Here is a 25,789-nt window from a genome sequence, read left to right as displayed (position 1 = left end):
CTTCTTAATGTGTTTGAGCCAATCAGTTGTGTTGTGACAAGTTAGGGGTGGTATACAGAAGATAGCCCTATTTGGTAAAAGACCAAGTCCATATTATGGCAAGAACAGCTCAAATAAGCGAAGAGAAACGACAGTCCATCATTACTTTAAGACATGAAGGTCAGTCAATTCGAAAGTTTCTTCAAGTGCATTTGCAAAAATCATCTAGCGCAATGATGAAACTGGCTCTCATGAGGACCGCCACAGGAAAGGAAGACCCAGAGTTACCTCTGCTGCAGAGGATAAGTTCATTAGAGTCACCAGCCTCAGAAATTGCAGCCTAAATAAATGCTTCACAGAGTTCAAGTAAAAGGCACATCTCAACATCAACTGTTCAGAGGAGACTACGTGAATCAGGCCTTCATGTTTGAATTGCTGCAAAGAAATGACTACTAAAGGACACCAATAAGAAGAAGAGACTTGCTTGGGCCAAGAAACACGGGCAATGGACATTAGACCGGTGGAAATCTGTCCTTTGGTCTGATGAGTCCAAATTGGAGATTTTTGGTTCAAACCGCTGTGTCTTTGTGAGACGCAGAGTAGGTGAACTGATGATCTCCGCATGTGTGGCTCCCAACGTGAAGCATGGAGGAGGAGGTATAATGGTGTGGGGGTGCTTTGCTGGTGACACTGTCAGTGATTTATTTAGAATTCAAGGCACACTTAACCAGCATGGCTACCACAGCATTCTGCAGCGATATGCCATCCCATCTGGTTTGCGCTTACTGGGACTATCATTTGTTTTTCAACAGGACAATGACCCAACAAACCTCCAGGCTGTGTAAGGGCTATTTCACCAAGAAGGAGAGTGATGGAGTGCTGCATCAGATGACCTGGCCTCCACAATCACCCTACCTCAACCCAATTTAGATGGTTTGGGATGGGTTGGACCGCAGAGTGAAGGAAAAGCAGCCAACAAGTGCTCAGCATATGTGGGAACTCCTTCAAGACTGTTGGAAATGCATTCCAGGTTAAGCTGGTTGAGAGAATGCCAAGAGTGTGCAAGCAAGGCAAAGGGTGGCTACTTTGAAGAATCTAAAATCTAAAACATAATTTGATTTGTTTAACAATTTTTTGGTTACTACCTGATTCCATATGTGTTATTTCATAGTTTTGATGTCTTCACTATTATTCTACAAAGGAAAAACCCTGGAATTAGTAGGTGTGTCCAAACTTTTGACTGGTACTGTATATCTTTTTTACAGTTTGGACTTAAGTGTGACGAAAAAACGCTTAGGCGGCCCGCCCAAGTGTTTCTATGGCAGAGAAATCCCTGGTTATAGAAGTTATATATAGATTGTTATATTTATAGATAGGTGGTGTACCTGGTATAGGGACCAGGCTGGTCTTCAGTGTTCCTGACTCGGCGGGGACGGCCGGACGGGAGCCCTCCATGGACACCGTCTCCTGGGAGCTGGTACGGGAGATGCCGGTGATGGCGTCCGGTAACTTTCTCTTCCTCAGCAAGGCCTTCTGGATGGAGGCAGGGTCGGACGGCAGGTTGGCCAGCTGATGGAACAAGTTGCGTTTGCGGATAATGGCGTAGACTAGGTTACAGTTTCCTGGAAGAAAATGGCAGATTTAAGAGCAAGGGACTATGAGGGTTACATTGATATGACACAACAGCACATCAATGCAAGGTAGCAAATAGTCCTTCTACTTACTGAACCCACAGAAAGTAAGAAACGTATAACTTGACTAATTACAATCCCCTTTCATATTATAATTTTTTGTTGATAGAACAGTGAGGAATTGAGAGCCCGGAGATAGATTATAGAGTGGCCCAGGTAGGCAAGGGGCAGAGACAGGGCTCAAACCCCAGTCGCTAGCCGGTATCTGTGGTCCGGAGTCGGCAGCAATACCAACAGACCAGACTCCGGCAGGACTAAACACAGTCCTATGCTATTCTACGGAGTCAGATATGTAACCTGTTCTGAGAGGAGCAGGCGGGGTAAACACTGGTCCTCTCACCATCAAACTGGTACTGGATGATGTTGTTGAAGGCCTCCAGCAGGAAGAAGACAAGATGGTGGTTCTGGGAGGCGGAGAAGAGGAACCAGTTGGTGGAGAAGGCTTCCAGGAGGTGGAGCAGCTTGTTGGCTGCCACCATGGACAGACTCTTCAGGTAGGGAGACACTGTGGAGGAGAGGGAGGAGGAGTCATTCAGGTAGGGAGACACTGTGGAGGAGAGGGAGGAGGAGTCATTCAGGTAAGGAGACACTGTGGAGGAGAGGGAGGAGGAGTCATTCAGGTAGGGAGACACTGTGGAGGAGAGGGAGGAGGAGTCATTCAGGTAGGGAGACACTGTGGAGGAGAGGGAGGAGGAGTCATTCAGGTAGGGAGACACTGTGGAGGAGAGGGAGGAGGAGTCATTCAGGTAGGGAGACACTGTGGAGGAGGGGGAGGAGGAGTCATTCAGGTAGGGAAACACTGTGGAGGAGAGGGAGGAGGAGTCATTCAGGTAGGGAGACACTGTGGAGGAGAGGGAGGAGGAGTCATTCAGGTAGGGAGACACTGTGGAGGAGAGGGAGGAGGAGTCATTCAGGTAGGGAGACACTGTGGAGGAGAGGGAGGAGGAGTCATTCAAGTAGGGAAACACTGTGGAGGAGAGGGAGGAGGAGTCATTCAGGTAGGGAGACACTGTGGAGGAGAGGGAGGAGGAGTCATTCAGGTAGGGAGACTGTGGAGGAGAGGGAGGAGGAGTCATTCAGGTAGGGAGACTGTGGAGGAGAGGGAGGAGGAGTCCTTTGTAGAAATACTCTACAATGAGCAAAGATTGAGCCTAATCCTAGCTAGACTAAAAAGCATGTCCAATGGATATTCTCCATTGAAAGAGCTTCTTAGTCCATGATTAGGTTTAATCTGTGTCCGGGAAACTGGCCCTGAGACACACAGTATACAGAATTACAATCTACTTACTGATATTGAAGATTATGCATATTCAAAAGTAACATCTCAATATGCATGAATCAAATAATTACTTAATGAGTACATCTGTCTGGGTGTTTAAGGTGATCCCAGGGATTGTTCCAAAGTAATGCAATATTGAACTGTTCAATACCTCAGAACTTTCTGTGAGGCTGAGGTTACAAGGAGTGTAAATGTTTCCTGTGGGCCGGATTGTCTCATGAATGACGTGTTGTTGTGCTGATTGTAGGCTACCGTATGTATTAAATGTTGTAACGCTGTACTGACTACTGCTGCCTTCTTGGCCAGATCTCTCTCGCAAAATAGACTATGTGTCTCAATGGGACTTTCCTGGTTAAATGAAGGTTAAATAAATAAAAAACAAGGGTTACAAAGATCCATGTGTATATTTGACCAGCAGATGGAGCCAGTGCAGAGCTACTCACCATTTACCACGATGGTGAGCAGGCAGTCAAAGAGAGGCTGTAAACGCTGGTGACCGCTGGTGATGATCTTGTGGAACACCTGGAGATCACACAGAGAGGTACAGACATAGAGATATAATTACTAGAAGGGAAAAAGACCCTCAGCTCAGACCACGGCAATTTGACTGGAACACTTATGGGTACACTCAATCGCCCGTCAAGCCACCCATTGGAGAACATTTATTGACTTGAATGTCTGTTTTAGCAATTCTATTTCAAAAGGACCTGGATTTATATAGTATTCGTTTCCATTCAAATGCTTTATCTGCGCTTCATAGATCTCGCCTTGCGCAATGGAACCAATGGGAGAGTCCCAATAGAGCTAACCCTGCCCATTTGGCACTCCAGGCCCAATTACAAATATTTGAAATAAATACTATTTGAATCTAAGTGTGATAAAGACACCAAATTATAACTTGAGAGGCTTTTTAATTAACACATAGAGGCAGATCACAGAAAATGCAATATTGCCTGCAAAATTAATCAATTTGCTACAGTCTACTGTATTCCACAGAGATATATTATATTAATTCTATATCTATGCTGTAGCCTACTGTAATTTGTATGGCAGAGTCTTACTACTATGAGTAGGTCGGCGTGGGTCCCTGTAAATACTGGGATGTCCATAGGTACGTGGACGGAGTAGGGCTTGTTGAGACGCACGCCAAAGTTCCTCTCTCCACTCAGCAGTAGCAGGATAAAGACACCGATGTGCATGAGACCCACACGGGCTGTAGCAGAAACACACGAGCGCACACACGCTCACACACACACACACACTCACACACACACACACACACACACACACACACGCTCACACACACACACACACACACACACACACACACACACACGCTCACACACACACACACACACACACACACACAGACACACACACACACACAGAGCGAGAGACAATCACTAAAACCATTAACAAGGCATATGTTAATAAATCAGATATTCACAGCCATTAGCAGATATATAGTATATTCCAGTCCCTACAGACAGATATATAGTATATTCCAGTCCCTACAGACAGATATATAGTATATACCAGTCCCTACAGACAGATATATAGTATATTCCAGTCCCTACAGACAGATATATCATATATTCCAGTCCCTACAGACAGATATATAATATATTCCCTACAAACTTTACTCACACCCTGGCATCATTCAAGTTGAAGAGGATAGGTCTATATGTGTGTGTGTGTGTGTGTGTGTGTGTGTGTGTGTGTGTGTGTGTGTGTGTGTGTGTGTGTGTGTGTGTGTGTGTGTGTGTGTGTGTGTGTGTGTGTGTGTGTGTGTGTGTGTGTGCGTGTGTGCGTGTGTGTGTGTGTGTGCACGTGTGTGCGTGTGTGTCTACAGACTGTACTCACACTGGTCGGCCCTGGCGTCATTAAGATAGAAGAGGATGGGTACCAGGATGTCCAGAACATCACTGCTCTTCAATACAAAGAACAGGAACTTCTGTGATGGGCAGAGAGACAGTGGTATGGGTTATTAGAATGTGATGTGTGTTTGTTTTTCTGTTTAGGGTAGGTTAGTCCTCTATTTTATTTTGACTCTTTAATTAATTTTCAATGAAGATCGTGATCATCTCGGCTACCAAATTTACTGTCAATATTATATTATATATATATATATATATATATATATATATACACACCTGTCTTCTACCTGTTGTGTATTCACTGATGATGATTGTGTCAGAAGGTGTATCTAACTAAAATGTTGTTTTTAAAATATAATGTCCCTCAATTGAATACGGTCTGTGTCAAGGGTGCCAGTATTTCAACACAATAACAACCTGTTTGGTTTCCTACTAGCCTGGTCCTAGATCTGTTTGTGCTTTATAGCTAACCACTCCTACAGTATGGTAAGGAATAACACAGATCTGGGATCAGGCTTGTCAGGCTAGTCTCCTACCTTATTATAAAATAATAATACAGTATATAATATATAATATAATACTAGAATAATATACTATAATAATAATTATATATAATATACAATGATAATAATAATATATATAATAATAATAATAATAATAATAATACATATATAAACTCTTTCAGAACCCTGTCTTTCAAAAATCTAAATAACTTCACAGATCTTCATTGTAAAGGGTTTAAACCAGGGGTGTCAAACGTCCGGCCCGTGGGCCGGATCAGGCCCGCAAACGGGTTTAATCCGGCCCGCGAGATGATAAAAAAAAAAAAAAAAAATGTAAAGTATAAAAATGCGCTGCAAATTTTCAATAAAATAAACTGCTGTTCCAATTGCGTCCACTGGATGGCGGAATAGCAATTGTGTTAAGCAAGCAAACTGTTTATACCGGGGCAGAGCAAGTAGGTCAAGCACGTGCAGCCAATGAGCTACTTTGTTTTGCCCGCGATATTTATTACGGCTTCTACTTTTAACATTATGTGCTTTGGCACCCTCATTGCCCCAATATGTCTCTGTCAAAAAAGAGAAAAGTGGACGCAGAGTGCAGAGTGTTCCAAGAAAAATGGTCATCCTATTTATTCACGGAATTGAATGGGAAAGCTGTATGTTTGGTGTGTTCAGAGCATGTTGCAGTGCTTAAAGAATATAACCTTCGTCGCCACTATGTGAGTCTTCATGCCGACAAATATGACAACTTTCAAGGACAGCGGAGATGAGAGAAGGTGAATGAATTGTTACAGATGTTGCACAACTGGCCATTTTCATCCGCGGAGTTGATGACACATTGACCGTCACCGAGGAGTTCGTGGAGTTGGTGCCGATGACAGATACAACGACAGCAGCTGATATTTTTACCGCACTCGTCGGCGCGCTGGACAGGGTCGGAGTGGACTGGTCCCGCGCTGTCAGCCTGGCTACAGATGGTGCGCCCTCAATGATCGGGAAAAAAGCAGGCGTTGTGACAAAGTTCAGAGAGAAAGTGCAATCTGCAAATGGAGGACGTGATTTTTTGACTTTTCACTGTATTTTGCACCAGGAGGCTTTGTGTTGCAAGTCATTAAAGATGGATAACGTCATGAAGGTGGTCATCCAAACTGTTAATTTCATCTGATCCAGAAGCCTGAATCACCGTCAGTTTGACAGCCTTCTCAGAGAGAAAGACCACATCTATGGCCTGCCATACCACACTGAGGTAAGATGGTTAAGCCGAGGTGCTGTGCTGAGGCGTTTCTTTGATTTACGAGAAGAAATTGAACAGTTCATGGAAGAAAAGGGCAAACCAGTGTTAGAATTTCATTCCGCAGAATGGATGCAGGACCTTGCATTTATGGTGGATGTTACAGAGCACCTGAATAACTTGAACAAACAGCTGCAAGGGCGCAACAAAGTTGTCACGCAGTATTATGACAGCATACGTTCTTTCAAGTTGAAGCTGTCATTGTGGGAGACGCAACTTGCCGGTGGTGATGCAGCTCACTTCCCCTGTCTGAAAAATGTGTGCGCGACCCAACATGTGGCAGACATGAAGCGGTTCAAAGATAAAATAACGGGACTGTTACGGGAGTTTGAGCAACGCTTTCAGATTTACAGTGGGGAAAAAAAGTATTTAGTCAGCCACCAATTGTGCAAGTTCTCCCACTTAAAAAGATGAGAGAGGCCTGTAATTTTCATCATAGGTACACGTCAACTATGACAGACAAAATGAGGAAAAGAAATCCAGAAAATCACATTGTAGGATTTTTAATGAATTTATTTGCTAATTATGGTGGAAAATAAGTATTTGGTCACCTACAAACAAGCAAGATTTCTGGCTCTCACAGACCTGTAACTTCTTCTTTAAGAGGCTCCTCTGTCCTCCACTCGTTACCTGTATTAATGGCACCTGTTTGAACTTGTTATCAGTATAAAAGACACCTGTCCACAACCTCAAACAGTCACACTCCAAACTCCACTATGGCCAAGACCAAAGAGCTGTCAAAGGACACCAGAAACAAAATTGTAGACCTGCACCAGGCTGGGAAGACTGAATCTGCAATAGGTAAGCAGCTTGGTTTGAAGAAATCAACTGTGGGAGCAATTATTAGGAAATGGAAGACATACAAGACCACTGATAATCTCCCTCGATCTGGGGCTCCACGCAAGATCTCACCCCGTGGGGTCAAAATGATCACAAGAACGGTGAGCAAAAATCCCAGAACCACACGGGGGGACCTAGTGAATGACCTGCAGAGAGCTGGGACCAAAGTAACAAAGCCTACCATCGGTAACACACTACGCCGCCAGGGACTCAAATCCTGCAGTGCCAGACGTGTCCCCCTGCTTAAGCCAGTACATGTCCAGGCCCGTCTGAAGTTTGCTAGAGTGCATTTGGATGATCCAGAAGAGGATTGGGAGAATGTAATATGGTCAGATGAAACCAAAATATAACTTTTTGGTAAAAACTCAACTCGTCGTGTTTGGAGGACAAAGAATGCTGAGTTGCATCCAAAGAACACCATACCTACTGTGAAGCATGGGGGTGGAAACATCATGCTTTGGGGCTGTTTTTCTGCAAAGGGACCAGGACGACTGATCCGTGTAAAGGAAAGAATGAATGGGGCCATGTATCGTGAGATTTTGAGTGAAAACCTCCTTCCATCAGCAAGGGCATTGAAGATGAAACGTGGCTGGGTCTTTCAGCATGACAATGATCCCAAACACACCGCCCGGGCAACGAAGGAGTGGCTTCGTAAGAAGCATTTCAAGGTCCTGGAGTGGCCTAGCCAGTCTCCAGATCTCAACCCCATAGAAAATCTTTGGAGGGAGTTGAAAGTCCGTGTTGCCCAGCGACAGCCCCAAAACATCACTGCTCTAGAGGAGATCTGCATGGAGGAATGGGCCAAAATACCAGCAACAGTGTGTGAAAACCTTGTGAAGACTTACAGAAAACGTTTGACCTGTGTCATTGCCAACAAAGGGTATATAACAAAGTATTGAGAAACTTTTGTTATTGACCAAATACTTATTTTCCACCATAATTTGCAAATAAATTCATAAAAAATCCTACAATGTGATTTTCTGGAAAAAAAATTCTCATTTTGTCTGTCATAGTTGACGTGTACCTATGATGAAAATTACAGGCCTCTCATCTTTTTAAGTGGGAGAACTTGCACAATTGGTGGCTGACTAAATACTTTTTTCCCCCACTGTATGTTTATATGTTTTTATGTTGATGTGCTATTGTTTTTAATTGATTTTATTTTATTTGTATATTTAACCTATTCTTGACTCTGTGGTTCTTGCACTTGTTTGGGGAACAGGATTTCATTATTTTTATCTACATTTCTGCCTGAGAAATGACACCCTGATATAGTTCTGTGATCTGTGATATACTTCTGTGAATCACTGAGGCATTGTGTGTTTGTGTGTTCTTTGTCCTCAGAACTTTCAAATAACTTGAGGTGTTTTATGATTAATAGTGATGTTGTGCTTTTGGACACTGTCCTCAGGCTCCAGCTTTATGTTTATATGTTTTTATGTTGATGTGCTATTGTTTTTAATTGATTTTATTTGTATATTTAACCTATTCTTGACTCTGTGGTTCTTGCACTTGTTTGGGGAACAGGATTTCATTATTTTTATCTACATTTCTGCCTGAGAAATGACACCCTGATATAGTTCTGTGATCTGTGAAACAGTTCTGTTAATCACTGAGGCATTGTGTGTTTGTGTGTTCTTTTTCTTTAGAATTTTCAAATAAACTTGACGTGTTTTATGATTAATAGTGATGTTGTGCTTGTACTATTTTGGACACACTGTCCTCAGGCTCCAGCTTTATGTTGTATGTTGATCGTATTAAAACAAAGAAAACAATCTGAAGTTGTTGTTTTTAAGTTATATATACCATTATTTTTCCGGTCCGGCCCACTTGGGAATAGATTTTCCTCCATGTGGCCCCTGAGCTAAAATGAGTTTGACACCCCTGGTTTAAACACTGTTTCCCATGCTTGTTCAATGAACCATAAACAATTAATGAACATGCACCTGTGGAACGGTCGTTAAGACACTAACAGCTTACAGACGGTAGGCAATTAAGGTCACAGTTATGAAAACTTAGGACACTAAAGAGGCCTTTCTGCTGACTCTGAAAAACACCAAAAGAAAGATGCCCAGGGTCCCTGCTCATCTGCGTGAATGTGCCTTAGGCATGCTGCAAGGAGGCATGAGGACTGCAGATGTGGCCAGGGCAATAAATTGCAATGTCCGTACTGTGAGACGCCCAAGACAGCACTAATATATAATAATATAATACTATAATATAATATAACAGCACTACAGCACTACAGGGAGACAGGACGGACAGCTGATCGTCTTCGCAGTAGCAGACCACGTGTAACAACACCTGCACAGGATCGGTACATCCGAATATCACAACTACAGGACAGGTACACGATGGCAACAACAACTGCCCGAGTTACACCAGGAACGCACAATCCCTCCATCAGTGCTCAGACTGTCCGCAATAGGCTGAGAGAGGCTGGACTGAGGGCTTGTACATCTGTTGTAAGGCAGGTGCTCACCAGACATCACCGGCAACAACGTCGCCTATTGGCACAAACCTACCGTTGCTGGACCAGACAGGACTGGCAAAAAGTGCTCTTCACTGACGAGTCGCGGTTTTGTCTCACCAGGGGTGATGGTCGGATTCGCATTTATCGTCGAAGGAATGAGCGTTACACCGAGGCCTGTACTCTGGAGCGGGATCGATTTGGAGGTGGAGGGTCCGTCATGGTCTGGGGCGGTGTGTCACAGCATCATCGGACTGAGCTTGTTGTCATTGCAGGCAATCTCAACGCTGTGCGTTACAGGGAAGACATCCTCCTCCCTCATGTGGTACCCTTCCTGCAGGCTCATCCTGACATGACCCTCCAGCATGACAATGCTACCAGCCATACTGCTCGTTCTGTGCGTGATTTCCTGCAAGACAGGAATGTCAGTGTTCTGCCATGGCCAGCGAAGAGCCCGGATATCAATCCCATTGAGCACGTCTGGGACCTGTTGGATCGGAGGGTGAGGGCTAGGGCCATTCCCCCCAGAAATGTCCGGGAACTTGCAGGTGCCTTGGTGGAAGAGTGGGGTAACATCTCACAGCAAGAACTGGCAAATCTGGTGCAGTCCATGAGAAGGAGATGCACTGCAGTACTTAATGCAGCTGGTGGCCACACCAGATACTGACTGTTACTTTTGATTTTGACCCCCACTTTGTTCAGGGACACATTATTCAATTTCTGTTAGTCACATGTCTGTGGAACTTGTTCAGTTTATGTCTCAGTTGTTGAATCTTGTTATGTTCATACAAATATTTACACATGTTAAGTTTGCTGAAAATAAACGCAGTTGACAGTGAGAGGACGTTTCTTTTTTTGCTGAGTTTATATATACAGTACCAGTCAAAAGTTTGGACACACCTACTCATTCTAGGGTTTTTCTTTATTTTACTATTTTCTACATTGTAGAATAATGGTGAACACATCAAAACTATGAAATAACACATATGGAATCATTTAGTAACCCAAAAAGTCAAAAAGTGTTAAACAAATCAAAATATATTTTATATTTGAGATTCTTCAAAGTAGCCACCCTTTGCCCTTGGCATTCTCTCAACCAGCTTCATGAGGTAGTCACCTAGAATGCATTTCAATTAACAAGTATGCCTTGTTAAAAGTTAATTTGTGGAATTTCTTTCCTTCTTAATGCGTTTGAGCCAATCCGTTGTGTTGTGACAAGGTAGGGGTGGTATACTCTAAATTCCAAGCATCTGCCTCTAACCCTTGGAAGCTCTTTGCCACCTTCTCCTCCCTGCTGAATCCTCCTCCTTCTCCCCCCCTCCTCCCTCTCTGTGGATGACTTCGTCAACCATTTTGAAAAGAAGGTTGACGACATCCGATCCTCATTTGTTAAGTCAAATGACACCGCTGGTCCTGCTCACACTGCCCTACCCTATGCTTTGACTTCTTTCTCCCCTCTCTCTCCAGATGAAATCTTGCGACTTGTGACGGCCGGCCGCCCAACAACCTGCCCGCTTGACCCTATCCCCTCCTCTCTTCTTCAGACCATTTCTGGAGACCTTCTCCCTTACCTCACCTCGCTCATTAACTCATCCTTGACCGCTGGCTATGTCCCTTCCGTCTTCAAGAGAGCGAGAGTTGCACCCCTTCTCAAAAAACCTACACTCGATCCCTCCGATGTCAACAACTACAGACCAGTATCCCTTCTTTATTTTCTCTCCAAAACTCTTGAGCGTGCCGTCTTTAGCCAACTCTCTTGCTATCTCTCTCAGAATGACCTTCTTGATCCAAACCAGTCAGGTTTCAAGACTGGTCATTCAACTGAGACTGCTCTTCTCTGTGTCACGGAGGCTCTCCGCACTGCTAAAGCTAACTCTCTCTCCTCTGCTCTCGTCCTTCTAGACCTATCTGCTGCCTTTGATACTGTGAACCATCAGATCCTCCTCTCCACCCTCTCCGAGTTGGGCATCTCCGGCGCGGCTCACTCTTGGATTCCGTCCTACCTGACAGGTCGCTCCTACCAGGTGGCGTGGCGAGAATCTGTCTCCGCACCACGTGCTCTGACCACTGGTGTCCCCCAGGGCTCAGTTCTAGGCCCTCTCCTATTCTCGCTATACACCAAGTCACTTGGCTCTGTCATATCCTCACATGGCCTCTCCTATCATTGCTACGCAGACGACACACAATTAATCTTCTCCTTTCCCCCTTCTGATAACCAGGTGGCGAATCGCATCTCTGCATGTCTGGCAGACATATCAGTGTGGATGATGGATCACCACCTCAAGCTGAACCCCCGGGGAAGGACTGCCCGTTCCATGATCTCGCCATCACGGTTGACAACTCCGTTGTGTCCTCCTCCCAGAGTGCAAAGAACCTTGGCATGAGCCTGGACAACACCCTGTCGTTCTCCGCTAACATCAAGGCGGTGACCCGATCCTGTAGGTTCATGCTCTACATTCTAACATTCACAGAGTACGACCCTGCCTTACACAGGAAGCGGCACAGGTCCTAATCCAGGCACTTGTCATCTCCCGTCTGGATTACTGCAACTTGCTGTTGGCTGGGCTCCCTGCCTGTGCCATTAAACTCCTACAACTCATCCAGAACGCCGCAGCCCGTCTGGTGTTCAACCTTCCCAAGTTCTCTCACGTCACCCCGCTCCTCCGCACACTCCACTGGCTTCCAGTTGAAGCTCGCATCTGCTACAAGACCATGGTGCTTGCCTACGGAGCTGTGAGGGGAACGGCACCTCCGTACCTTCAGGCTCTGATCAGTCCCTACACCCAAACGAGGGCATTGCGTTCATCCACCTCTGGCCTGCTGGCCCCCCTACCTCTGCGGAAGCACAGTTCCCGCTCAGCCCAGTCAAAACTGTTCGCTGCTCTGGCACCCCAATGGTGGAACAAGCTCCCTCACAACGCCAGGACAGCGGAGTCACTCACCACCTTCCGGAGACACTTGAAACCCCACCTCTTTAAGGAATACCTGGGATAGGATAAAGTAATCCTTCTACCCCCCCTTACCCCACCCCAAAGAAGAAAAATATTGTAAAGTGGTTGTTCCACTGGCTATCATAAGGTGAATGCACCAATTTGTAAGCCGCTCTGGATAAGAGCGTCTGCTAAATGACGAAAATGTAAATGTAAAATGTATACAGAAGATAGCCCTATTTGGTAAAATACCAAGTCCATATTATGGCAAGAACAGCTCAAATAAGCAAAGAAAAACGACAGTCCATCATTACTTTAAGACATGAAGGTCAGTCAATTCGGGAAATTTCTTCAAGTGCATTCGCAAAGAACATCAAGCACTATGATGAAACTGGCTCTCATGAGGACCGCCACAGGAAAGGAAGACCCAGAGTTACCTCTGCTGCAGAGGATACGTTCATTAGAGTTACCAGCCTTTAACACTTTTTTGGTTACTAAATGATTCCATATGTGTTATTTCATAGTTTTGATGTGTTCACCATTATTCTACAACATACAATGTAAAAAATAGTAAAAATAAAGAAAAACCCTTGAATGAGTAGGTGTGTCCAAACTTTTGACTGGTACTGTATATATATATATATATACATATATATATATATATATATATATATATACATATATATATATATATATATATATATGTTATTATTATATTATATATTACCTTATTGAAGTCACAGAGCTTCCAGAAGAGCACCAGCAGCTCCTGGTGGAACTGTATCTTCTTGGTGGAGTTGGGCAGGTAGGTCTGCATCAAAGGGTTTACCAACAGGCGAGCCAGTCCCTTCAACACAAAGTCGTAGTCCTAGAGAGGGGGTGACACGAGAACCTTGTGTCAACCTTTAGACCACAGGTATTCAAATCTTACTCTACGAGGTCCGGAGTACTGATGGTTTTCTGTTCTACCTGATCATTAATTGCACCCACCTGATGTCCCAGGTCTAAATCAGTCCCTGATTCGAAGGGAAGGATGAAAAAATGCAGTGGAACTGGCTTTGAGGTCCAGATTTAAATTTGAGAGTTTCAGACTAACGTCTTTTCACATAGCAAATCTGCACTTGCAATGTACCATTAGAGAAAGTGTGTAAGCATGATAGAAGAGAGATCTACAAAGTTGTAGTCCTACTGAGGGGGTCACATGACCTTTAGACTAGGGTCAGACCTTTAGACTAGGGTCAGACCTTTAGACTAGGGTCAAACCTTTAGAATAGGGTCAGAATTTTAGACTAGGGTCAGACCTTTAGATTAGGGTCAGACCTTTAGACTAGGGTCAGACCTTTAGACTAGGGGTCAGATCTTTAGACAAGGGTCAGACCTTTAGACTAGGGTCAGACCTTTAGATTAGGGTCAGACCTTTAGACTAGGGTCAAACCTTTAGATTAGGGTCAAACCTTTAGATTAGGGTCAGACCTTTAGACTAGGGTCAAACCTTTAGATTAGGGTCAAACCTTTAGATTAGGGTCAGACCTTTGGACTGGTATTTTTTTATTTCTTTATTTTTCTTCCCAATTGGTAGTTATAGTCTTGTCCCATCGCTGCAACTCCCCTACGGACTCGGGAGTGGCGAATGTCGAGAGCCATGTGTCCTCCGAAACACGACCCTGCCAAGCCGCACTGCTTCTTGACACACTGCTCGCTTAACCTGGAAGCCAGCTGCGCCAGCTGGCGACCGAAGTCAGCTTGCAGGCGCCCTGCCCGCCACAAGGAGTCACTAGAGCGCGATGGGACAAGGAAATCCCGGTCGGCTAAACCCTCCCCTAACCCGGACGACGCTGGGCCAATTGTGCACCGCCTCATGGGTCTCCCGGTCACGGCTGGCTGTGACACAGCCTGGGATTGAACCTGGGTCTGTAGTGATACCTCAAGCACTGCGATGCAGTGCCTTAGACCACTGCACCACTCGGAAGGCCCCCAGACAAGGGTCTTTTGACACGGCATATCTGCACTTGTAATGTAGCCTGGTTAAATGAGACTGAACATAGCTCACAACTAAAACAATGGTTAGCATTCACTCTACATGTAACAATAAAACCAATAAAAGGAGGAAATGTGTGAAAAATATGACAACAAGAAAAATGACTGTACCTCTTCCCTGTGAATTCTTGAAAGGTAGTTTACAAACAGGTTGTCAGGGCCCACATACTGCAGAAAAAGAGAGAGAGAATGTATCAGCAACAACTAAGGGCCATGACAGACCCTTGGTCTCTGAAGGTAAATGCTTAGCACAATGGACCATGACAGGCCCCTGGTCTCTGAAGGTGAATGGTAGCATAATGGATCATGACAGGCCCCTGATCTCTGAAGGTGAATGTTAGCACAATGGATCATGACAGGCCCCTGGTCTCTGAAGGTGAATGTTAGCACAATGGACCATGACAGGCCCCTGGTCTCTGAAGGTGAATGTTAGCACAATGGATCATGACAGGCCCCTGGTCTCTGAAGGTGAATGTTAGCACAATGGATCATGACAGGCCCCTGGTCTCTGAAGGTGAATGTTAGCACAATGGACCATGACAGGCCCCTGGTCTCTGAAGGTGAATGTTAGCACAATGGATCATGACAGGCCCCTGGTCTCTGAAGGTGAATGTTAGCACAATGGATCATGACAGGCCCCTGGTCTCTGAAGGTGAATGTTAGCACAATGTATGTTGAATGAAATGTGATCTGTGGGACTTATCTTTTCTATTGACAGGCAACCACGCACACACACACCATCACCCTCCCCCCTCCCCCTGTACAGAAGGGTCCTGGCCTTACATCCTGGTCCTCCATGCTGGAGGGAGAGGGGGGTCGGTGGGCCAGCCCTCCTCCCTCGTGCTCCAGGGTGACGATGAGGATCTGCACGGCCTGCTCCACCAGCTGCTCACGGTAGTCGGAGAAGAGCAGGTGGTTGTAAGGGATGCCATAGCCCACCGGGTCGTAGGCACACACCACGTTCACCAGGGAGGTGAAGAGAGGCAGGGCATGCCTGAGGTAGGTGGACAGAGGGTAATAATCATTTGTGTCAGTTATTGTTAGGAAAAGATTATGTGGTTTGGTGTGTATGTGTGTGTGGGATTGTGTGTGTGTGTGTGTGTGGGGGGGGGGTTGTGTGTGTGTGTGTGTGTGTGTGTGTGTACCTCACCTGTTTTCTGTGGAGCAGAAGAAGCTGACCCAGGGGTTGAGGATGGGGTTGTCTGAGGAGGGAGGGAGGTACATGGCCTCAGAGAAACAGGTTAGCAGCAGCCTCAGCAGCTCTGTCCTGAGTGGCCAAGAACATACATGGAAAGAGAGGTTCATTGTGGGAGAGAGAAAGACAGATAGAGAGAGAGAGGGGGGAGGGGGGGATAGAGAGAGAGGGAGAGAGAGAGGGGGGGAGAGAGAGGGAGAAAGGGAGAAGAGAGAGAGGGGGAGAGAGGGGAGAGAGAGAGAGGGAGATAGAGAGACAGAGAGAGAGAGAGAGAGAGAGAGAGAGAGAGAGAGAGAGAGAGAGAGAGAGAGAGAGAGAGAGAGAGAGAGAGGAGAGAGAGAGGAAGAGAGAGAGGGATAGAGAGAGAAATAGAAAAAGAGGAGAGAAAGAAAGAGGAGAGAGAGAGAGAGAGAGAGAGAGAGAGGATTGAAAGAGGATCATAAAAGATCATCAGAGCACAGATGTCAACATTAGGACTCTCATCACTGTGTGACTCACCTGTTGAGGTCGTGGATGTAGTTGAGTGGGGGGGACTGGGCGAACCCCACCCCTGCCTCCCAGATGTACTCACAGCTGTCTATGGTCTGCATGTCCTCCACAGAGTCCTGTAGGATGGTGACATCATCATGGGACCATCAATCCCAATAACTACTGGGAGAGAGCTACTACTGCTCCCTACACCATTACATCATTGTTCAGTAATCTGAAACAATGAATACACCATATGAAGCAAACAATGAGTCAGTTGACAATTTCACAGCAAGATCTAACGTGGTCCTGTGTGGCTCAGTTGGTATAGCATGGCTCAGTTGGTAGAGCATGGTGCTTGCGCCACCAGAGTTGTGGGTTAGATTCACGAGGACACCCAAACATAAAATGTATGCACACAAGTAATACATGCATGTTTTAAGCAATGATGTGTATAAACCCTAGATGACTGGCAGGGGGCGCTGTACTGAAGCCACCGCGCAGCCATCTTGGTACTCCTCCTCAATTGTAAAAAAAGATTTTGGAAGCTATAGAAATGCATTTATTAATGTCTACATTCGTTTTTGACACATTTAGTAATGCATACTTTTAAATTATATTTTGTGAGCTAAAGATACAACTTAAAATAAAAAAATATATAAAAACATTTTCCTTAAAGTCTTTTTTTTTTTTTTACTAATGTTACTTTCCCCACTAAAACAAGAAAAACATTAAATACATGTCATTTTGTACTTGAAACATTTAATTGAAATACTGTAGAATTCCATTCATTACTATGGAGGACTGCTCCTACTAGGGAGTGCCAATATGGCCGACCGGTGGCTTCAAAGCCTCTCAATTGCCAATACATAGCATCAGCAATCCAGGGTTTATATACGTCATTGGTTTTAAGTAAAGTGTTACCGCATGGTTTTATTGAATTGCGTGTGTAATGTGTGATGTCCATACCTTTTCAAAAAAGGTTATCCAGTTTATACACACAGGGATAATTACACACATATAAACTTGTAACTATAGTTACAGAACAAGTTTTAGGCAGACATAAGCAGGATATACATGACAGACCTAAAATGCAACACACCTCCTCTTAGCGAGTTTCCCCATAGGTTGCTATGGGCCAAATTCAATTTCAGCTATTAATCAGTGACACAGATAACTGTTTCTGGAGACAGCAGTAAGACAGGTAGCCAGGTCCCAGATCTGTTTGTGCTTTTGCCTACTGCATTGTCATTGTCAAATGTGACAATTTCATAAGAGAGCAGAAACAGACTGGAACCCAGGATACAAGACAGGTACTAGGATCATCTCTGAAATCTCAAGAGACTCGGTTGACAGGTCAGGTGGGGCTGCTGTCTGACTAACACCAGGAAGAAGGAAACAGTCTCTACAACTCTTTCACCTTTCTAGACAGAGAGGAATGCAGGGGGGAACCTTTCAAGCATGGTCTCGTAAATTCCAGACCTAGGGCAACACCACTGTATGCTGTATGCTGTAACATTGGTACATTGGTACATTGTATGAGGCAACCCTACAGCAGAACTAAGCATGAATAAGATACAGTATTTGCCAGAAACAGCCTTGACAGTATTGAAGACAGCTGGTTGGAGATGGATAGAAGTGACATTATGTAAACCTGAAGACGTCCTGCCAGTACAGTGCCTTGCAAAAGTATTCATCCCCCTTGGCGTTTTTCCTATTTTGTTGCATTACAACATGTAATTTAAATGGATTTTATTTGGATTTCATGTAATGGACATACACAAAATAGTCCAAATTGGTGAAGTGAAATGAAAAAAATAACTTGTTTCAAACAATTATAAAAAATAAATATCGAAAAAGTGGTGCGTGCGTATGTATTCATCCCCTTTGCTATGAAGCCCCTAAATAAGATCTGGTGCAACCAATTACCTTCAGAAGTCAAATAATTAGTTAAATAAAGTCCACCTGTGTGCAATCTAAGTGTCACATGATCTCAGTATATATACACCTGTTCTGAAAGGCCCCAGAGTCTGCAACATCACTAAGCAAGGGGCACCACCAAGCAAGCGGCACCATGAAGACCAAGGAGCTCTCCAAACAGGTCAGGGACAAAGATGTGGAGAAGTACAGATCAGGGTTGGGTTATAAAAAAATATCAGAAACTTTGAACATCCCACGGAGCACCATTAAATTCATTATAAAAAAATGGAAAGAATATGGCACCACAACAAACCTGCCAAGAGAGGGCCGCCCACCAAAACTCACAGACCAGGCAAGGAGGGCATTAATCAGAAAGGCAACAAAGAGACCAAAGATAACCCTGAAGGAGCTGCAAAGCTCCACAGTGGAGATTGGAGTATCTGTCCATAGGACCACTTTAAGCCGTACACTCCACAGAGCTGGGCTTTACGAAAGAGTGGCCAGGAAAAAGCCATTGCTTAAAGAAAAAAATAAGCAAACACGTTTGGTGTTCACCAAAAGGCATGTGGGAGACTCCCCAAACATATGGAAGAAGGTACTCTGGTCAGATGAGACTAAAATTGAGCTTTTTGGCCATCAAGGAAAACGCTATGTCTGGCGCAAACTCAACCCAGTGAAGCATGGTGGTGGCAGCATCATACTGTGGGGATGTTTTTCATCAGAATTGAAGGAATGATGGATGGCGCTAAATACAGGGAAATTCTTGAGGGAAACCTGTTTCAGTCTTCCAGAGATTTGAGACTGGGACGGAGGTTCACCATCCAGCAGGACAATGACTCTAAGCATACTGCAAAAGCTACACTCTAGTGGTTTAAGGGGAAACATTTAAATGTCTTGAAATGGCCTAGTCAAAGCCAAGACCTCAATCCAATTGAAAATCTGTGGTACGACTTAAAGATTGCTGTACACCAGCAGAACCCATCCAACTTGAAGGAGCTGGAGCAGTTTTGCCTTGAAGAATGGGCAAAAATCCCAGTGGCTAGATGTGCCAAGCTTATCTGTGAATAGCTAATCAGCCTTGAGCTAGCCTTGAGTCAGGCACATCTCCCGGGTATCTACCTCTCTGTCAACCGGATGGGACCTCCTAGAGTCAACACGGAGCCCTGCCGATCCATCACGACTGGTCTGCCGACGTAATCGTCTGTGGTTTCAACAGGCTTCCCATTGCGACGACCACGAAGATCCATCTGCTAGCCCCGGCCCGCTAGCACATGCAAACTACAACCATGCTTCCTGCTCGCTGTGCTGAAGCACCAATTTCAACTGCTTTCGGACTCACATATTGCTGTTCACTGGACCTTATGATCACTCAGCTGCACAGCTGATGCCTGCTGGACTGTTCCTTTACACAGTACCCTGTCCTGTTTATTCTGTTTAGCCTCAGCCCAAACTTTATCGCCATTACCAGTTGTTGTCTTAGCTCTCTCTAATAACACCTGTGATTGCTTTATGCCTCTCTCCCATGTCAATATGCCTTGCCTATTGCTGTTCCAGTTAGTTCTTATTATACAATTTCACTGTAGAACCCCAAGTCCCTCTCAAACTGCCTCAAATAGTTCCTTTGTTCCACCCCCCATACATGCCGAGACCGGCTCAATCGGTGCCTCCAGTGATGCTATCTCTTTCATTGTTACCCAATGCCTAGGTTTACCTCCACTGTACTCATATCCTTCCATATCCTTGTCTGTACATAATGCCCTGAATCGTTTCTACAATGCCCGGAAATCTGCCCCCTTTATTCTCTGTACCCAACGCACTAGAAGACCAGTTCTTAAAGCCTTTAGCCGTATCCTTATTCTAGACCTACTCTGTTCCTCTGGTGATGTAGAGGCTAACCCAGGCCCTGCAGCCCCCAGTTTCACTCCTACTCCCCAGGAGCTATCATTTGTTGACTTCTGTAACCGTAAAAGCCTTGGATTTCTGCATGATAATATCAGAAGCCTCCTTCCTAAGTTTGAGTTATTCACTGCGTTAGCACACTCCGCCAACCCTGATGTTCTAGCAGTGTCTGAATCCTGGCTTAGGAAGGACACCAAAAATTCAGAAATGTCCATCCCCAACTACAACATTTTCCGTCTAGATAGAACTGCCAAAGGGGGTAGAGTTGCAATCTACTGTAGAGATAGCCTGCAGAGCTCTATCATACTATCCAGGTCTGTGCCCAAACAGTTTGTGCTTCTACTTCTAAAAATCCACCTTTCCTGAATTAAGTCTCTCACTGTTGCCGCTTGCTACAGACCCCCCTCAGCCCCCAGCTGTGCCCTGGACACCATATGTGAATTGATTGCCCCCCATTTATCCTCAGAGTTCGTATTGCTTGGTGACCTAAATTGGGATATGCTTAACACCCCGGCCATCCTACAATCCAAACTAGATGCCCTCAATCTCACACAAATTATCAACGAACCTACCAGGTACAACCCTAAATCCGTAAACATGGGTACCCTCATAGATATCATCCTGACTAACTTACCCTCTAAATACACCTCCGCTGTCTTCAACCAGGATCTCAGCGATCACTGCCTTATTGCCTGCGTCCGTAACGGGTCCGCGGTCAAACGACCACCCCTCATCACTGTCAAACGCTCCCTAAAACACTTTAGTGAGCAGGCCTTCCTAATTGACCTGGCCCAGGTATCCTGGATGGATATAAATCTCATTCCGTCAGTAGAGGATGCCTGGTTGTTCTTTAAAAGTAATTTCCTCTCAATCTTAAATAAACATGCCCCATTCAAAAAATACAGAACTAAGAACAGATATAGCCCCTGGTTCTCCTCAGACTTGACTGCCCTTGACCAGCACAAAAACATCATGTGGTGTACTGCATTAGCATCAAATAGCCCCCGCGATATGCAACTTTTCAGGGAAGTTAGGAACCAATATACACAAGCAGTTAGGAAAGCAAAGGCTAACATTTTCAAACAGAAATTTGCATCCTGTAGCACTAACTCCAAAAGGTTTTGGGACACTGTAAAGTCCATGGAGAATAAGAGAACTTCCTCCCAGCTGCCCACTGCACTGAGGCTAGGAAACACTATCACCACCGATAAATCTACAATAATCGAGAATTTCAACAAGCATTTTGTTACGGCTGGCCATGCTTTCCACCTGGCTACCACTACCCCGGCCACCAGCTCTGCTGTCACGCCCTGGCTCTGGGGACTCTGAAATGTTGAGCCAGGGTGTGTAGTTTTTGTGTTATATTTTCTATGTTGATGTTCTAGATCGTTTAGATCTATGTTGGCCAGGGTGGTTCCCAATCAGAGGCAGCTGTATCTCGTTGTCTCTGATTGGGGACCATACTTAGGCAGCCTGTTTGGCACTAGTCGGTGTGGGATCTTGTTCCGTTAAGGTTTGTTGTGTGTAACCTAGGACTTCACGTTTCGTTTGTTTGTTGTTTTGTCGTGAGTTAAGTACGTAATAAAAATGTACGCTTATCACGCTGCGCCTTGGTCCGTCTCATCAGTAAACTATCGTGACAGAAGATCCCACCAAAAGAGGACCAAGCAGCGTGTCCAGGAGCAGACAGCCTGGACCTGGGAGGAGATCCTGGACGGGAAGGGATCCTGGACTTGGGAGGAGATTCAGGCCGGAATGGATCGCCGTCCTTGGGAGAAGACAGTGGAGGCGCGCTATAGAGAGGAGCAGCGGCAACGCAGAAGGTGCCGGCCGAGGAGGAAGCCCGAGAGACAGCCCCAAGATAATTTTTTGGGGGGGCTAAAAGGGTGGTTGGCGGAGCCTAGTGTTAGAGCAGAGCCAACTCCCCGTACTCATGCACAGACTGGGCAGGCTCCGTGTTATGCAGAGCTACGTACTGTGGCGCGAGTGTTCCGGCACAGTCCTGTACGTCCTGTGCTAGCACCACGCACGTGTCGTGCGAAGATGGGCCTTCAGCCAGGACGGGGTGGAATGCCCACCCGGCCCCTACCCTGTTGTGTTTGTGTGGCGCTGTCGCAGTCCGCGCCTTTGGGGGGGGGTACTGTCACGCCCTGGCTCTGGGGACTCTGAAATGTTGAGCCAGGGTGTGTAGTTTTTGTGTTATATTTTCTATGTTGATGTTCTAGATCATTTAGATCTATGTTGGCCAGGGTGGTTCCCAATCAGAGGCAGCTGTATCTCGTTGTCTCTGATTGGGGACCATACTTAGGCAGCCTGTTTGGCACTAGTCGGTGTGGGATCTTGTTCCGTTAAGGTTTGTTGTGTGTAACCTAGGACTTCACGTTTCGTTTGTTTGTTGTTTTGTCGTGAGTTAAGTATGTAATAAAAATGTACGCTTATCACGCTGCGCCTTGGTCCGTCTCATCAGTAAACGATCGTGACATCTGCACCCTCCGCTGCAACTTGCCCATGCCCCCCCCCCCCCCCCCCACTTCTCCTTCACAGAAATTCAGACAGCTGATGTTCTGAAAGAGCTGCAAAATCTGGACCCCTACAAATCATCTGGGCTAGACAATCTGGACCCTTTCTTTCTAAAACTAGCCGCCGAAATTGTCGCAACCACTATTACTAGCCTGTTCAACCTCTCTTTCAAAACGTCTGAGATCCCCAGAGATTGGAAAGCTGCCGCGGTCATCCCCCTCTTCAAAGGGGGTGACACTCTAGATCCAAACTGTTACAGACCTACAGTGGGGGGAAAAAGTATTTAGTCAGCCACCAATTGTGCAAGTTCTCCCACTTAAAAAGATGAGAGAGGCCTGTAATTTACATCATAGGTACACGTCAACTATGACAGACAAAATTAGGAAAAAAAATCCAGAAAATCACATTGTAGGATTTTTAATGAATTTATTTGTAAATTATGGTGGAAAATAAGTATTTGGTCAATAACAAAAGTTTCTCAATACTTTGTTATATACCCTTTGTTGGCAATGACACAGGTCAAACGTTTTCTGTAAGTCTTCACAAGGTTTTCACACACTGTTGCTGGTATTTTGGCCCATTTCTCCATGCAGATCTCCTCTAGAGCAGTGATGTTTTGGGGCTGTCGCTGGGCAACACAGACTTTCAACTCCCTCCAAGGATTTTCTATGGGGTTGAGATCTGAAGACTGGCTAGGCCACTCCAGGACCTTGAAATGCTTCTTACGAAGCCACTCCTTCGTTGCCCGGGCGGTGTGTTTGGGATCATTGTCATGCTGAAAGACCCAGCCACGTTTCATCTTCAATGCCCTTGCTGATGGAAGGAGGTTTTCACTCAAAATCTCACGATACATGGCCCCATTCATTCTTTCCTTTACACGGATCAGTCGTCCTGGTCCCTTTGCAGAAAAACAGCCCCAAAGCATGATGTTTCCATCCCCATGCTTCACAGTAGGTATGGTGTTCTTTGGATGCAACTCAGCATTCTTTGTCCTCCAAACACGACGAGTTGACTTTTTAACCAAAAAGTTATATTTTGGTTTCATCTGACCATATGACATTCTCCCAATCCTCTTCTGGATCATCCAAATGCACTCTAGCAAACTTCAGACGGGCCTGGACATGTACTGGCTTAACTCTTCGGAGTCTGGAGCTTTTTTGGCCGTTTTTGGGTACCTTCAATTTTGCCCTGATATACTACATAAAGAAATGTTTACCAGACCAATGTTGGGTATCTTTTTTTTCAGCACAACCTCACCTATATGATCTGTTAGTAAGTTTTTCACTTTGACATACTATTTCAACACACTGGACCCAAACACACACAGAAAACACAAAGTCCGTTTAGAAAAAAGATGGTTTTTTTATTGTAAAACCCTCAAACATGGTGAACCAAGCATTTAAAAAGCTTCAAATTGAACCACAAGGTGCAAATATGAACATATAAAAGTATTTTGGTGATATATACAAGCAATAAATAACTATTTACAATAAAAAGTAGGTATAACCACTGGCGTTTTTCTTCTATTCTAACCCTAAACCTTTTTGTGCCACTCCTCAAAACAGTTTCTGTCCAAAATGAAAAAAAAAGCTTCAAATTGAACCACAAAGTGCAAATATGAACATATAAAAGTATTCTTGAGATATATACAAGCAATACACAACTATTTACAAAAAAAGTAGGTATAGCCACTGGCCTTTACCCTATTTGTGCCACTCTTCAAAACAGTTCCTGTCCACAATGACACAGAGAGCCACATCACAGGCCTTGCACTTCCATGGTGTGACAAACCTCTTCTTGTCAACTTGTTTACAGCGTTGACAAACCCTGCGGCCTGCTGTGGCTTTGTCTTTGGCCTCTGCAACATTGGCAATGGCCACAGAAACATGGCTGGTGCTTTTTTGAAGTGGAACCCCTGTCTGGGTCACTCCGCACAGCTGGGCCACAAGTTCTGCCACAAAGTTCTTGTGCGTCATGGGTGTGACCTGTTGGGTCGCACTGATGTCACAGTGCAGGATGTATGCATTTGTTGTTCCCATGTCCAAAAAATGCAGGAAGAGGGTACGGTACCAGCGAGCAGTTCTGCGATGGGTTGAGTAATACTGGAGAAGCTGGTCTGACAGGTCAACCCCTCCCATGTACTTATTGTAGGCCATGATGGGGGTAGGGCAGGGAATGTCTTTTGCTACCCAGCGTCCAGGTCCTTCCTTCACCTTCCTCTTGATTGTCTCGCCCGAAAACGCTGGGTGGATTGTGGAGCACACCGACACCTCCCGCGTATCCATCCACTTCACAAAGACCAGGCGATCCTCTCTGATCAAACTCTCCAAAACTACTCATGAACTGAACTAATTCCTCTCGTTCGTTCTTTCGCAATGGCTAGTTGTCATGGGAATGAATGTTTATATACTCGTGTGCATCCTGAAGAACCGGGTTAGCACAAGCACACGTTTTTTTCCGTTCCTTTTTATCACAAAATACGACAAAGTTATTATAATAAATGCAAAGCGCTCATAAAAGAGCGCATATTTTGACGCACTTTTTTCATGGAATTGAAATTATCATAACTTTGGTTTTAGTTGGTGTATTTACATGAAACAAACACTCAAAACGTAGCTTCGGGTCTCCATTTCTGCATGAAATCGACGGCAGCCCTCTGCGTCACTTGGTTTGGATGCTGCGCGGTCCTAAAGCCGGCCCGCGATTTGAACGCGCCGAAGCGTTCGCCGACTCGGAAGAGTTAAGCAGGGGGACACGTCTTGCACTGCAGGATTTGAGTCCCTGGCGGCGTAGTGTGTTACTGATGGTAGGCTTTGTTACTTTGGTCCCAGCTCTCTGCAGGTCATTCACTAGGTCCCCCCATGTGGTTCTGGGATTTTTGCTCACCGTT

General features: G+C 45.2%; 1 protein-coding gene across 1 annotated transcript in view; it reads right to left on the bottom strand.

Annotated features, from left to right (window-relative positions):
• hid1a (HID1 domain containing a) overlaps positions 1–25,789 on the bottom strand; it is a 45,767-nt gene that overhangs the window by 7,730 nt on the left and 12,248 nt on the right. The window contains exons 5-14 of the mRNA XM_084180692.1: positions 16,591–16,697; positions 16,048–16,164; positions 15,681–15,891; positions 15,009–15,065; positions 13,588–13,728; positions 4,813–4,903; positions 4,011–4,162; positions 3,393–3,471; positions 2,011–2,175; positions 1,365–1,601 (exon numbers count right to left, since the gene is read on the bottom strand). Of these exons, the coding sequence (XP_084036818.1) occupies positions 1,365–1,601; positions 2,011–2,175; positions 3,393–3,471; positions 4,011–4,162; positions 4,813–4,903; positions 13,588–13,728; positions 15,009–15,065; positions 15,681–15,891; positions 16,048–16,164; positions 16,591–16,697 (1,357 nt within the window). The remainder of the gene's footprint in view (positions 1–1,364; positions 1,602–2,010; positions 2,176–3,392; positions 3,472–4,010; positions 4,163–4,812; positions 4,904–13,587; positions 13,729–15,008; positions 15,066–15,680; positions 15,892–16,047; positions 16,165–16,590; positions 16,698–25,789) is intronic.

This window comes from Coregonus lavaretus (assembly GCF_964263955.1).
Source record: "Coregonus lavaretus genome assembly, chromosome: 2".
Classification (NCBI taxonomy): Eukaryota; Metazoa; Chordata; class Actinopteri; order Salmoniformes; family Salmonidae; genus Coregonus; species Coregonus lavaretus.
This window is presented reverse-complemented; position numbering and strand designations above follow the sequence as displayed.